Below are 14,735 nucleotides of genomic sequence, written 5' to 3' on the forward strand. Positions count from 1 at the left end.
GGCTGCTTCATTTAAAAAAACCACAAACGCAGGAAAGTGACTTCTGCGGCTGGGTCCAACCACCGTTTATCTATCAACCAAAGGAGGCTAAAGAAAGAACAAATTAATTGTTGTTCTTGCAGTAGCTCTTTCCTGTAGACACCTTAAGTTATTTATTAGCTGAGGGAAAAATCCACCATCTCAGTCGAGCAAGGCAATGGCTGAAACAGTTTTTGCAATTGTGACGAACAAAATCAGCCTCTCAGGGTGCCTAAAGACTCGTTATAAGGGGTACATTTTTAACGGTGACAGTTTAATGGTTTACTAAGGTTTGTGGTGGATTCCAAATTTTTAAATCAAGATTGCATGTTTTTCATACACTCTCTAGGAATTATTTGGAGGAAGTTCTATGGCTTGTGCTATAGAGGGTGTCAGGCTAGATGATCAAAAATGGTCTCTTCTGGTCTTAGAATCTATGAAAACCTGCAAGAGCAGAGTCTCTCCCTGAAGCAGAACAAGGAAGCAGTTGATGCAATTTCTGGGGCTGTGACAGTGAAACTGCTTTCCCACCTTCTTCCCGTACCCCCTGCCATCTCACCTGAAGGGGGAGAGAAACTCTCACTGAGGCATCCTCAGATTCTGAGGATGAGATGCTTCAAGACTTTCACTAGGAGAGAATTTCTGCAAACTTTCCTGCCATGCACACTTTTTTTCTCCCCACATATCATATGTTTATGTAGCTTCTAAATTTTACCAGAAAAAACCTCTCCTTCAAACAGGAACCTAAAAAGCTTTTGAGAGGTCTCCAGAAGCTTTTTTCCTAGACTTTTTCAGCTGTTTCCTCAAACTATCCAGAGACGATATGGACAAATGTTTTATGTCTGGGATACAGGAGGCTTACAAGGCTACAGAACTTCCATGTCCATTAAAATTTAGCGTTCACAAAACCAGGGCCACCACCTCAGCTGGAGAGTTGAAGGTGTTACTGGACAAGCTTTGCAAGATTGCCACCTCAAGTTCCCTTTGCTCTTTCACTAGATACTGTTGACAGAACATACAAATGTCTGCAGACAGAGCCCTTTGATAGTGGAGAGCTTGTGTGCTCTGCGTTTGACTGTGGAGAGCTTGTGTGTGCTCATATAAGGTGTACCTCTGACAGAAGTTGGGAAAGAGGTCAAAGATTCCTGTTTTCTTTCATCTCCCCTCCCTTTTCTGGTTTATCCTCTTGTTTTCGATAAGGCCTGCTATAAAGAAGTCCAGGATCTGTACTGTTGCAGGCAAAGCCGCAGAAAGACCAATTATATTCCCACTTTATGCTAATTTGCTTTCTGTGGCTGGTTGAGACAGCCTAGATTACCCAGTCCTGAGCTTTGCAAACTTGGACTTCAACAAGAAATTCTCCATAATTAAGCAGGGCAGAGTAGGCTAACAGATATCTTTCTAGCTGGGAAGGAATCATACTGAAGAAGCAGAATAGAGAGCTCCAGAATTGGAAAATCTGGGCTGGTGATTTGCCGTCATCCTACCTGGCAGTGAGTACATGAGGAGGAATTCAGTATCTGCGCTGTCTTGGCAGAGCCACAAAATGAAAATTAACTGTTAAATGGTAATTTATTTTATTTTATTTAATTACAGGTGTAATAATTGAAACAGACTTGATAAACTCTGATACAAAGATGCAGACAAGCTTGCCTGATATTCCGTATGAACCAGACCTCGATATTGAAATTGATTTTCCAAGAGGTATTTCTGCTATTTTTTCAACAAATGTTCAGAATGAAATAGTCTTTATGGCCTGGCTTCGTAGTCTCTTTGGTTGTGATATACACTCTTATAACATAAGAACACCCATATTGTCCATCTGGCCCAGTATCCTGTCTCTGACAGTGGCCAGTGTCAGATATTTCAGAGGGAATGAACAGAACCGGATAATCTCAAGTGATTCATCCCCTGTCATTCAGTCCCAGCTTCTGCCAGCGGGAAGTTTAGGGACACCAGGAGCATGGGGTTGAATCCCTGACCATCTTGACTAATAACCGTTGATGGACTATCCTCCATAAACTTATCTAAATCTCTTTTGATTGTGTTATACTTTTGGCCTTCACAACATCCCCTACAATGAGTTCACAGGTTAATTGTGTGTTGTGTGAAGAAGTACTTCCTTGTTTGTTTTAAACGTGCTGCCTATTAATTTCATGGGTTCTTGTGTAATGTGAAGAGGATAAATAATACTTCCTTATTCACTTCCTCCACACTACTCATGAATTTATAGACCTCTGTCATCATCTTAGAGTGATGGTCCCTATTGTATTCCACTAAGAGTTATGCACCAGGTACACGAGGCCAGAGGTTTTTAAAGTAATAGCATCCATTGGTCCACGCATGTGCCCTTGTATTGTCTCATGATTTCGCCTGAGGCGATAAAGGGTGGGGTGGACCAACCATGACTTCAGTTCTTTCTCACTGCTGCATGGTTTGAGTTGGAGCTTCTGCTATTCTCTCATCCTTCGTGATGTACTTTCTAAACTTTACAGAAAAACTGTTTTTATTCTTGTATATAGGATTTTACTGATTTTGTAGTAATTTCTTATGATTAAGGACTTTGGGACGCAGCTTTGGCCAGATGGTGGACTTTGTTAACAAGCTACTGCAGCAAGATTGTGCCCGCTTTCAAGCTGTTTTGGAGGAGCGCAAGTTGGTCACTAGAACTGTACTTCAGGCTGTGATTGATTCCGCAGACATGTCCTCGTGTACAATGGCAACTGGAATTGTCATGAGGAGGGAATGCTGGTTACACTCCTCAGGTTTCCTTAGGGAGGTACATAGCACAACTGAGGACCTCCCTTTTGATGACTCTCACCTTTTCCATCAGAAGATGGATGATTGCTTACACTCATTCAAAGACTCTAGAGCCACCCTGTGATCACTAGGCATTTATACACCAGTGCCCAAATTTTATTGCCTGCCATCTATACAACGCTACAGAGCTCCCCAGTTCTACCACCAGCGAGTCTTTGAGACTCCACAGAAGCGCCCAAAGGTACAAAGATCCCATCCGTGGGGACAGTCCTGTGCACAATATACTCAATCTTCTTTTAAACAATATTTGAGTGCGTTTAGAGAACCGTTGGCCACTTTGCACACTAGCACTCTTGCCAGCCACCCCCTTTCGGGGCAGTCTCAAACTCTCTTCCAGCATGGAGCGCAATAACAGTGGACAAGTGGGTCCTGGATGTCACTCGACATGGCTATGTGATTGAGTTTGATGCTACCTCCTCCACATTCTCTGCCCCAGTCCTGTCTCAGGGACCACTCTCACGACAGTATCCTTGCCCTAAGGTGAACTCCCTTTTGCAGAGAGGAGCAGGAGAGCCAGTGCCCACAACCTTTCAGGGCACAGAGTTCTATTCCAGTTATTTCCTGGTGCCCCAAAAGAAGGGGGGATGTAGACCAAGTCTGTATCTCTAATGCCTCAAGCGTTCTATTCGCAAGCCAAAGTTCTGCATGGTCATGCGTGCGGCCATCATTTCCTCTCTAGAAAAAGGCATGTCGTTTACAGCTCTTGATATGCAGGATGCTTACTTCCACGTCGACATCCACACAACCCACAGACAGTTCCGGAGGTTCATATGGGTCCTCAGCACTTCCAATACAGGGTTCTCCCATTTGCACTTACCACTGCTCCACGAAGGTTTTCTCCGTGTTAGCGGCTCATCTCAGATGACAGGGAGTCCTTGTCTTCCCCAACCTGGATGACTGGCTGCTGGTGGCATGGCCCGGAAGGGAAGCTCGAGAATTGACGTCCCAGCTCCTTCTACTCCTCTTCTCCCTAGGGGTGAGTGAAAAATCAACTTTGCACCCTATATACAGTCCCTGGAGTTCATTGGCACACACTGATGCAACCTCCGCACGTGCTTATTTGCCGAAGGTCAGGTTCCAGACACAACTGGACCTGATTGCTTCAGTGACATCCAAACCCCCGGTCTCAGCCAGAACTTCTCTCCCTCCTCGTTCACATGACAGCATGCATGTATGTCATGGCCTTTGCTCACCTGTGCTTCTGCTGTCTATAACTATGATTGCAGGGAGTATGCTCCCCTGTGAGCCAACCCATTAACACCGTTCTCACTGGTCCGCTAGAAGTAATCTCCTCCCTTCGATGGTGAACAGATTCTCTCCAGGTTTGCTGTGGAATGGCCTTCCTTCCATCCTGTCCGAGTATGGTGATGATGGATGCATCGTTCGATTGCTGGGGCACCCACGTGGGCTATCACATGATGCAAGGAGCTTGGAACACTTGGGAAGCCAGGATGCATATCAACGTCCTGGAATTTCGGGCAGTACGTAGGGCATGCCACGTATTTTTACCTTCCATCTAATCTTGTCATGTTCTCGTCATGTCAGATGACAACACTGTGATTTGCTACATAAACAAGTGAGGAGGCACAAGGTTCCCAACGCTGTGTGCAGAAACGACACACCTCTGGAAGTGGTGCATTGCATACTTTATCCTACTGTTGGGGACTCAGAATGTGATTGCCAATGCTCTCAGCAGGAACTTTGTGACCAACTGCAAATGGGAGTTGCACAACATGGTTGGTGATTGGTTTCAGAGTAGCAGCCATGTTAGTCTGTATCTGGAAAAAGAAAAGGAGTACTTGTGTCACTGTAGAGACTAACAAATTTATTTGATCATAAGCTTTCATGAGCTCACGAAAGCTTATGCTCAAATAAATTTGTTAGTCTCTACGGTGCCACAAGTACTCCTTTTCTTTTTTGGTTGGTGACTACCTTTCATGCCAACACCAAGTACATCCAGTACTGTTCCAGGGGAGGGTTCAGTGCCCATTCATAGGGTGACACCTTGGGCATCGACTGGTCAAACCGAATCAATTACACCTTCCCTCCCCTACTGCTCCTGCCCTGTGTCCTCACAGACTCCCACGTGAGAGGGCAACAGCCATCCTGATTGCCAGTTCTGGTTTCCTCCACTCTTGCTTCTGAGGTTCCCAGTACTGCTCACACAACACAGCGGCAGGCTCAGGCAGCCCAATCCACAGATGCTTTATGTGAGAGCTCGGTTTTTGGATGGACACCTCCGCTAGCGTGGGAATTTTCTTTGGCAGTGCAAGATGTCCTCTCCAGTAGCAGGAAGGACTCCATGAGGTGATCCTACCAAGTTAAATGGATACATTTCACTTCCAGGGCCCACCAGAAGGGTCTTTCCACTGAGGCCAAGGGCATCCCAATGCTCTTAATCTATTTCCCTCTCTGGGTCTCAGGGTTCGCTCTCAGCTGTATTAAAGTGCATGTAGTGGTTATCAGAGATTTCCACCCTCCTGTGGATGGGAATTCAGTTTTCACTTAGCCTGTGACTCCCAGATTCTGGTAGGGCCTTGTACACAAATACTCTCCCAGTCAGCCTGTCTCTCCTCGGTTGGACCTCAGTCTAGTCCTGACGGCATTGATGAACTCACCCGTTGAACCTCTGGCCTCCTGCTTACTTTCTCTCGCTTTCCTTGTTGCTATTACCTCTGCAAGAAGGGTTGGTGAACTACAGGCCAAGATGGCAAATCCCCCTTTGTCACATTCCATAAGGACAAAGTCTCCCTGTGCTTGCACCCCAAATTGCAACCAGAAGTTGTTTCCTGCTTCCTCCTCAACCAGCCCATACGTCTGCCTACCTTCTTTTCCAAACCACTCGCCTCAAAGGAGGAATGGCAGCTTCATTCTCTTGATGCACGTAGGGGCCCTGGCCTTTTACCTACAAAGGACGAGGTCATTCCAGAAATCTCATAGACTATTTGTTGCCATAGCAGAGAGAATTCAGGGGCAGGCAGTCTCCAGTCAGAGAATCTCAAAGTGGGTCTCAGGGTGCATTACACTCTATCAGATGTTAGGGCAGTCCTAACCAAGCGGGATACGGGCCCATTCCACGAGAGTGAAGTCATCAACTGTGGCCATGCTCCATGAAGTGGCCCCTATGGACATAGGTAAGGTGGCCACGTGGAGTTTAGTACATACCTTTTCTTATTATGCTCTAGTCATTCTGTGCCAGGGGCTTTGTTTGGTGTGGCGGTCCTCTGTTCCACTGTTCTGTCTTCCTCATCGTAACCTCCTCCTATCTAGGTACTGCTTGTTAATCACTCTCAGTGGAATACAGTAGGGACCATCACTCGAAGAAGGGGAGGTTACTTACCTGTAACTGGAGGTTCTTTGAGATGTGTGGTCCCTAGCTGTATTCCAATCCCGCCCTCCTTCCCCTCTGCTGCGGATCTGGTCAATTTTTTGGTGGAGGACCCACGGATTCCACTCTTTTGAAAAGCTCTGGCTCTGGGCCCATGACGCATGCACGTAATCCTCAGTGGAATACAGATAGGAACCATGCATCTCAAAGAACCTCCAGTTACAGATAAGTAACCTCATTTCCCCCTTTAGTCATCTCTTTTCTAAACTGAACAGTTCCAGATTTTTAATCTCTCCTCGTATGAAAGCTGTTCCATTCCCCTAATCATTTCTTTGTTCTACCTTTTCCAGTTCTAAAATATCTTTTGAGATGGGGTGACCAGAACTACACTTGATATTCAAAATGCAGGCATACAATGGCTTTATATAGTGGCATGGTGATGATCTCCGTTTTATTATCTATCCCTTTCTTAATGGCTTTTAACATTCTGTTAACTTTTTTGACGGCCGTTGCACATTGAGCAGATGTTTTCAGAGAACTATCCACAAATACCAACTTCTCTTTCTTGAGTGATAATAGCTAATTTAGACCCCATCATTTTGTATGTCATCCCTTTACATTTTACTGTCTTCCTTCTTTGGGTGGTTGATTCATAGAATATCAGGGTTGGAAGGGACCTCAGGAGGTCATCTAGTCCAACCACCTGCTCAAAGCAGGACCAATCCCCAACTAAATCATCCCAGCCCGGGCTTTGTCAAGCCTGACCTTAAAAACTTCTAAGGAAGGAGATTCCACCACCTACCTAGGTAACGCATTCCCGTGCTTCACCACCCTCCTAGTGAAAAAGTTTTTCCTAATATCTAACCTAAACCTCCCCCACCGCAACTTGAGACCATTGCTCCTTGTTCTGTCATCTGCTACCACTGAGAACAGTCTAGATCCATCGTCTTTGGAAACCCCCTTTTAGGTAGTTGAAAGCAGCTATCAAATCCCCCCTCATTCTTCTCTTCCACAGACTAAACAATCCCAGTTCCCTCAGCCTCTCCTCATAAGACATGTATTCTAGTCCCCTAATCATTTTTGTTGCCCTCCGCTGGACACTTTCCAATTTTTCCACATCCTTCTTGTAGTGTGGGGCCCAAAACTGGACACAGTACTCCAGATGAGGCCTCACCAATGTCGAATAGAGGGGAATGATCACGTCCCTCGATCTGCTGGCAATGCCCCTACTTATACAGCCCAAAATGCCATTGGCCTTCTTGGCAACAAGGGCACACTGTTGACTCATATCCAGCTTCTCATCCACCGTAACCCCTAGGTCCTTTTCTGCAGAACTGCTGCCTACCCATTCAGTCCCTAGTCTGTAGTGGTGCATGGGATTCTTCCGTCCTAAGTGCAGGACTCTGCACTTGTCTTTGTTGAACTTCATCAGATTTCTTTTGGCCCAATCCTCTAATTTGTGTAGGTCCGTCTGTATCCTATCCCTACTCTCCAGAGTATCTACCTCTCCTCCCAGTTTAGTGTCATCTGCAAACTTGCTGAGGGTGCAATCCACGCCATCCTCCAGATCATTAACGAAGATATTGAACAATCCCCCATGGGGCACTCCGCTTGATACCGGCTGGCAACTAGACATGGAGCCATTGATCACTACCCATTGAGCCCGACAATCTAGCCAGCTTTCTATCCACCTTATAGTCCATTCATCCACCCCAGACTTTTTAACTTGCTGGCAAGAATACTGTGGGATACCGTGTCAAAAGCTTTGCTAAAGTCAAGGAATAACACGTCCGCTGTTTTCCCCTCATCCGCAGAGCGAGTTACCTCGTCATAGAAGGCAATTAGATTAGTCAGGCATGACTTGCCCTTGGTGAATCCATACAGACTGTTCCTCATCACTTTCCTCTCCTCTAAGTGCTTCAGAATTGATTCCTTGAGGTCCTGCTCCATGATTTTTCCAGGGACTGAGGTGAGGCTGATTCTCGTGTAGTTCCCCGGATCCTCCTCCTTCCCTTTTTTAAATATAAACACTACATTAGCCTTTTTCCAGTCGTCCGGGACCTCCCCGGATCGCCATGAGTTTTCAAAGATAATGGCCAATGGCTCTGCAATCACATCCGCCAACTCCTTTAGCATTCTTGGATGCATCCCATCCAGCCCCATGGACTTGTGCTCGTCCAGTTTTTCTAAATAGTCCCAAACCACTTCTTTTAGCTTCGGCAGACTGAGGGTATATGAGTGAGTTCCTCATCCTTTGAAAGAAACTTTTCCAAATAGAGCACTATAGCATGGCTCCTGGAAGGAGCGGGTCTTAGACGAAAGGAGGTAGGTACCATTTGGCCTTGAGAGTGGACTGGGGAAAGCATTCTTAAGGTTGCCTCAGGGACTCTGGACACACCCTGGCTCACATTGTGGAAGACGAAAATGAAACATCCTCTATATCGTCGGATGCATGACCCAGAAGACGCACCTTGTACTCAGACCTGCTCAACCTCTCCATAGCACCTCCATTCATGCTTCCAGTAGTCTCAGAACTTCTGGCTTAGAATGGAGGTGAGATGCTGCAACCAAACCTCCACTCTGTCTAACCATGTGGATGCTTTCTGGTTGACTCAAGCAGAGAGGTCCTGCTCGCTGGAGGTGCAGGAGGTATGATAAACAGCATGTAGGAGTTAACAAGGACAACTTATATTTTGAAATGGATGAGATTCTCCGGCTGGGCCAACGGGTGCCATATTCCTCCTGTTCAGGGAAGCAGCCAGGATGATACACTGGAGTACCTATGTCAGTTAAAGCAAGTGAGTGTTTCCTAAGGCCCCTGGCAGTGCACCTAGTGGCCATATCAGCTGGCCATCCATCTGTTGATTGACCATTCCTTTGTATTCTTACAGCCAATGGCAAAGAGGTTCCTGAAAGGCATCTCTAGACTCTTTCCACCACTTAAGGACCCAGACCCAGCATGGGACCTTAATCTGGTCCTCTCTGGGCTAGTGGAAGCCCTTCAGGGCAACGAGCCTGTTGCCAATGGCTCAATCTCACCATAAAAGTTGGCAATCACATCAGCCAGGAGGGATGGAGAGACTCAGGCATTAATGGTGGGACTCTCCAGATACCATTATATACAAGGATGAGGGGACAATGAAGCCCTGTCCAAGATTCCTGCCAAAAGTAGCATTGGAATTCCACATCAGTGAGACCATCAACCTACCTGTGTTCTTCCTGAAGGTTGAGTGAAACAGAGTTTGCACACGCTGGATGTGCAAAGGGCGCTGCTATATTATTGGACAGGGTCAAGCCCTTCCAGAAATCACCTAGGCTCCTCTTTTGCTTATAGGGAAAGGATTATGGGTCAAGCAGTACCCACCCAGAGACAATCTGTCTGGAGCATCACACCATGATTTTGACTTGCAGGGTTGCTACTTCCATACAAAGTGTTAGTGCATTCCTCCATATACTGTCTCTATCAGTGGCTTCTTTGGTGTGCCTTTCCATCAGGGACATCTGCCACACATTTATGAAGCATTACACACTGGTGTAGGTGACCAGGGATGAGGCTAGGTTTGACAGGACTGTAAGGACTACTGTTTGGAAGTCACCTGCTGTGGAATATAACGGACTATCGCTCAGAATAAAAAAGGTTACTTACCTGTACAGTAACTGATTTTCTTTGAGATGTGTAGTCTGTATATATATTCCACAACCCACCCACTGTTACTACTACTTGGGAATTCTCCAAGCCCTGAGCTCTGAAGGTGGTGAAGGAACTGAGGGTGATGAGGAGGTTCCTGCCTTTATACCCTCACTGGAATGCTTTAGAGTGTAAGGGTTCATGCACTGCCACACAGATGCTTCAGACTAGAAAGTTTTCTGGCACAGGTACGGCCCCTGCAATCGCAAGCTGTGGAATATGATATGGACTGCACATCTTGAAGAATATTAGTGACTGAACGGCTGAGTAATCCTTTCCTTGGATGTGTGGCATAATGCCGTTCAGCCCCACTCTGAACTCAGTCAGTGCTTAGTAGTTAAAGGAAGGCTGACTTCCCCTTTAATATTAAAAGTCAATAAAATTACAGCCTGCAGCTTTAAATCCAGTCTGTCTTCGTTTTGCTGTGTGTCCTGATCAAAAATTGGTGGCTTCTTTCCACCTCTCAGGGGTTAATCAGAGATGCAGTATTGGGGGGCCTTACCTTATAATGACTAATTTGTATTACCATCGCTACTAGAAGCCCTAGTTACAGACCAGATCCCATTGTGTTAGGTGCTTGACAAACACAGAACAAAAAGACTGTGCCTGCTCCAAAAGGCAATCGAAGACTTAGTAATGTTAACTTTACATTTTGTTATAAACAAAAATAAGTGAACAAAGTACATTTTGTAATGTAACCCTAATTTGTTTTTTTTTCTACTGTTTATTCTCTAAGGGTATGTCTACACAGCCGTTAGATACTCCACAGCTCGAGCCCTGTGAACCTGAGTTGGCTGGCGCAGGCCACCTGCAGGTGTCTAGTTGCTGTGTAGAAATACCATTATTTGTTAATTCACACAGTGGGATCACAGGTCTGATCCAAAGTTTGCATACGTGAAAGAAAAACTGCAAAGTGATGTGTTAGGCGCCTCTCTTAATAAAACATAAGAATGGCCATACTGGGTCAGACCAATGGTCCACTTACCCCAGTATCCTCTCTTCCAACGGGCCGGTGCCAGTTGCTTCAGAGGTAATGAATGAAACGGCAGTTTATCAAGTGATCCATACCCCATCGTCCAATCCCAGCTTCTGGCAATCTGAGATTTTAGGGGTGTCCAGAGCATAGGGTTGCATCCCTGACCGTCTTGGCTAACAGCTATTGATGGCATTTTCCTCCATGAACATATCTAATTCTTTTCTGAACTGTGTTACACTTTTGGCCTTCACAACATCCTCTAGCAATGAATTCCACAGATTGATTGGGTTTTGTGAAGAAGTACTTCCTTGTGTTTGTTTTAAACCTGTTGCCTATTAATTTCAGCAGGTGAACTCTGGTTCTTGTGTTATTGAAAGAGTAATTGTGGAACAGTACTTGTTCCAGTACAGATTCTTGGGGAACCTTGCTGTTTACCTTTCTTCTATGAAAACTGACCTTTTATTCCTGCCCTTGGTTTCCTGTCTTTTAACTAGTTACTGATCCATGAATTTCCCTTTTATCCCATGACTGCCTACTGTATGTAAGAGCCTTTGGTGAAGGACATTGTCAAAGGCTTTCTGAAAGTCCAAGTACACAATATCCACCGGATCAGCCATGTCCACATGTTTGTTGATACCCTCAAAGAGTTCTAACGGATTAGCGAGGCATGATTTCCCTTTACAAAAGCAGTGTTGACTCTTTCCCAACGTAGTGTGTTCATCTGTGGGTCTGATAAATCTTTTTTTACTATCAGTTTGCCTTGTTTTAAAGTTAGACTTACTGGCTTGTAATTGCCAGGATCACCTCTGGAGCAGTTTTAAACAATTGGCGTTACATTAGCTATCCGCCAGTCATCTGATACAGAGATAGATTTATGTGATAGGTTACATATCACAGTTGGTGGGCTTTCACCATGTAACAGACCACTTGAAAATTTTTCTTGATCATTAAATTGCTTTTGAAATTGGTATTTCATATAAAATACCAAAACAGAATGAATTGCCTCTTCTGAAATTCCACATTTGGTCCTGCAACAAATGTTAGCAGAACATTATAATCTGTGTACTCTAATAGACTCCTTGTATTAGTGCAGATTTATGTAATTCATAATCTTGGACCAAGTAATCTCTCAGAAGTTTTATGAAACTTAAGTTTCTAATATATTTGCAGCGGCTGAAGAGCTTGATACAGAAAATGAATTTTTGCTGCCTCTTGTCTTTGGGGAAGAATATGAGGAACAGCCAAGACCTCGACCTAAAAAGAAGGTAATAGATCATGTGATTCAAATACAAAAAAACTTTGTACACTGCAGGTTGACTAAATTTTAGATCACTGTGAAAACTTAAGTTATTGCTAATTAAAATATTAATATGTTTAATTGCTTTGGAATGAAATAGTGCACTTGTTCAAATAGTAAAATTAATTCAGTGCCATGAAATTAATTCAGTGTAATACTTACTCCAGACTTGTCATCGGGCAGAGTGAGTAAGAGAGTGGTTGCCAGTTAATTTCTGGGGTTTAATCCCATCTTTGCCACTGATTTGCATAGCCTTGTTTACTGCTGCCTCAGTTCCCCTATTTGTAAAGTGGAAATACTAAATCAGTGGTGGCCAAACTTATTGACCCTCCAAGAAATTCCATTGAGCGTAGAGCTTTACTTTGCTCAGCCAATTATATAAATGTATTAGCTTACTAGAGCAGCCGCTATAAGTAACAATTATAAGTATTTTTCAATCGCTCAAAATTTTCCCAGACTTTGTTTCCATTCTGAAATTTTCCAGGTTTGAGGGCTGACCAAGTTTGATTTTTGGTTGTTGAAAATCTGAGCAAAAACAGTTGTGACAATTTTGAGTGAGAGTCGGGGGGAAATATTTTCCCTCCATATTTTTTGAAAGTAAGATATGTTTTTTAAAAAATGCTGCTGCATTTAACAGTTCTAAAGACAATGATTGGGTACAGAAAAGCTGAAATTTGGATCGAAAAAACACTCACTGAGAAGTGCCTTTGAGTGTTCTGGTGAACATTGGTTTTGATTAGCAGTTAAGATTTGTCAAAAATTGTTCTTAGCAGATGCACAGTATGGTTTGCAGATTTTTTTTTTTTTTTTTGGCTAAACTCATAAAGTGCAAAACTAAGACTGCTCTGTCCATGTGTGCATGGGAGAAGAATTTAGTAAAAGTCCCTGTGTATCTTGTAAATCATATGGGGCCATTGAGATTGTTTGTTTGCTCTCTTTTTAAGAAGGTGCAGTGTTTGGGTTGCTCTTTTCCTAGCCTCCTTCTTAGAGTAGTATCCCTATGGGTGCTCCACTTCAGGTATGCTTGTGTCCCTGCACTGCCGATCGGAGAACTTTAGTAGCAGTGTCCATTTGGCCCGCACATGCACTGTCCCCACTCCCCATGCTCTGCCACGAGGCTAAGCAGCACCCACGGGCGAACTCCTCACAGTTCCTTCTCAACACCCCCGGCTAGAGATGAAGCTGCTAACAGTCCATTTTTCAGATTCTCTCTCTTAGCACTTCAGTAGTTAGTTAATACTTTTCTCTTAGTTCTAGAGCTTTCTTTAGTTTCTCTTTCTTAACATCTAAGGACTATGGGGCAAAGAAAACAACCATGAACCCCCTCACTTAAGGCTTTAAAAAAGAGAGCTGTGAGCCCTGAGAAAAAGATCACTGGCACATTTGGTATCATCAGTACAGAGATAGTCCAGACGGTACCCATAGCGCTCGAGGGTCTGAAGTGGCAGGTACCACTGATGTGCCTAAAGACCTGATGGGCATAGGCGATGAAGCAACGGTACCAATGGATAAGGGCAAGGACAGAGACTGTGCCACCACTAAGAAGACACTGCCAGTATGAGCAGTACCATCAGCACCATCAACAGTGAGCCATCCAGCCTTGGAGCACTCAGTATGGCCAAGATCCCCAATACTCTGTGCCGCCGGCCCCCCGACAACTGCCGTTGGCACTGATTAGGTCTGAACCACAGGAATTTAGACACTCTAGAGAATTCATGGTATCTGACATACCAGAGTCTCCCTTGTTTGGTACCAGGGCTCTGATACCAAGTTTACTTTGGGCACCGGAATCTTCACTAGCACTGTGTCATGCACCTCCAGTCTCCTGTGATGAATTAGATAGTGTGTAGGAGGAGGTTGTCTCTCACCCTTATAGTGCTCACTATCAACCTGGGCCCCCTCAGTCATACCCTCCACCTGCTCCTCAACCATGGTGCCCATGGCTAGCCATACCATAACCACCAAGACCTTTTTCTCTGCACCAGTGGCTCTACTGGGATCCTTGGCTAGCGTACAGACTACATGCCTTCCAAGCATACAGCATGACCCACTGTGAGCCTTTTAGGCGCTTTCCCTGAGCCATGGCATCCAGAGCCTCCGAGATCATGGAGGAACAGTTAGGGGGGTGGATTTGAGGAGGAAGTCACACCACAGACCAACATCTCTTCCTCCTCCCCAGACGAGGCAGTGATGGCCCTTCCACCATCTCTAGCCGACGAGTTAAGGTATTTCAAGATCTAGCTAAAAGGGTGGCAGACACACTGCAGATACCTCTTGAGGTAAAAGACACCTATTATAAGCTCTTCTTCCAGAATAACCCTCCCCATCAGCGAGGCCCTTCTGGACTCAGCCAAGCTTATGTGGAAAATTCCAGCATTGATCATGTGCACCTGCAAATGAGCTGTTAAAAAAAAATATTACATCCCAGCTAGGGATACGGAATTTCTTTTTTCCCATTCCCCCTCCTTCCCCAATTCTATTGTTGTGGACGCAGTAGACTCCTGGGGTCTCCAACACCAAGTGAGGTTGACCTTCTGTGATAGGGATTGGAAGCGCTTCAACCTATTTGGGAGAAAGGCCTATTCCTCCACCACACTGCAATTCAGAA

General features: G+C 45.0%; 1 protein-coding gene across 9 annotated transcripts in view; it reads left to right on the forward strand.

Moving 5' to 3' along the window:
- The window catches only part of ZMYM2 (zinc finger MYM-type containing 2), a 189,113-nt gene that overhangs the window by 156,572 nt on the left and 17,806 nt on the right, over nt 1-14,735 (forward strand). For all 9 annotated transcript variants that reach the window (XM_084649446.1, XM_084649445.1, XM_084649452.1 and 6 more), the window contains 2 exons: nt 1,615-1,722; nt 12,001-12,095. In XM_084649446.1, coding sequence (XP_084505572.1) covers nt 1,615-1,722; nt 12,001-12,095 — 203 coding nt within the window. The remainder of the gene's footprint in view (nt 1-1,614; nt 1,723-12,000; nt 12,096-14,735) is intronic.

This window comes from Lepidochelys olivacea, assembly GCF_965140295.1.
Source record: "Lepidochelys olivacea isolate rLepOli2 genome assembly, chromosome: 1".
NCBI classification, from domain to species: domain Eukaryota; kingdom Metazoa; phylum Chordata; order Testudines; family Cheloniidae; genus Lepidochelys; species Lepidochelys olivacea.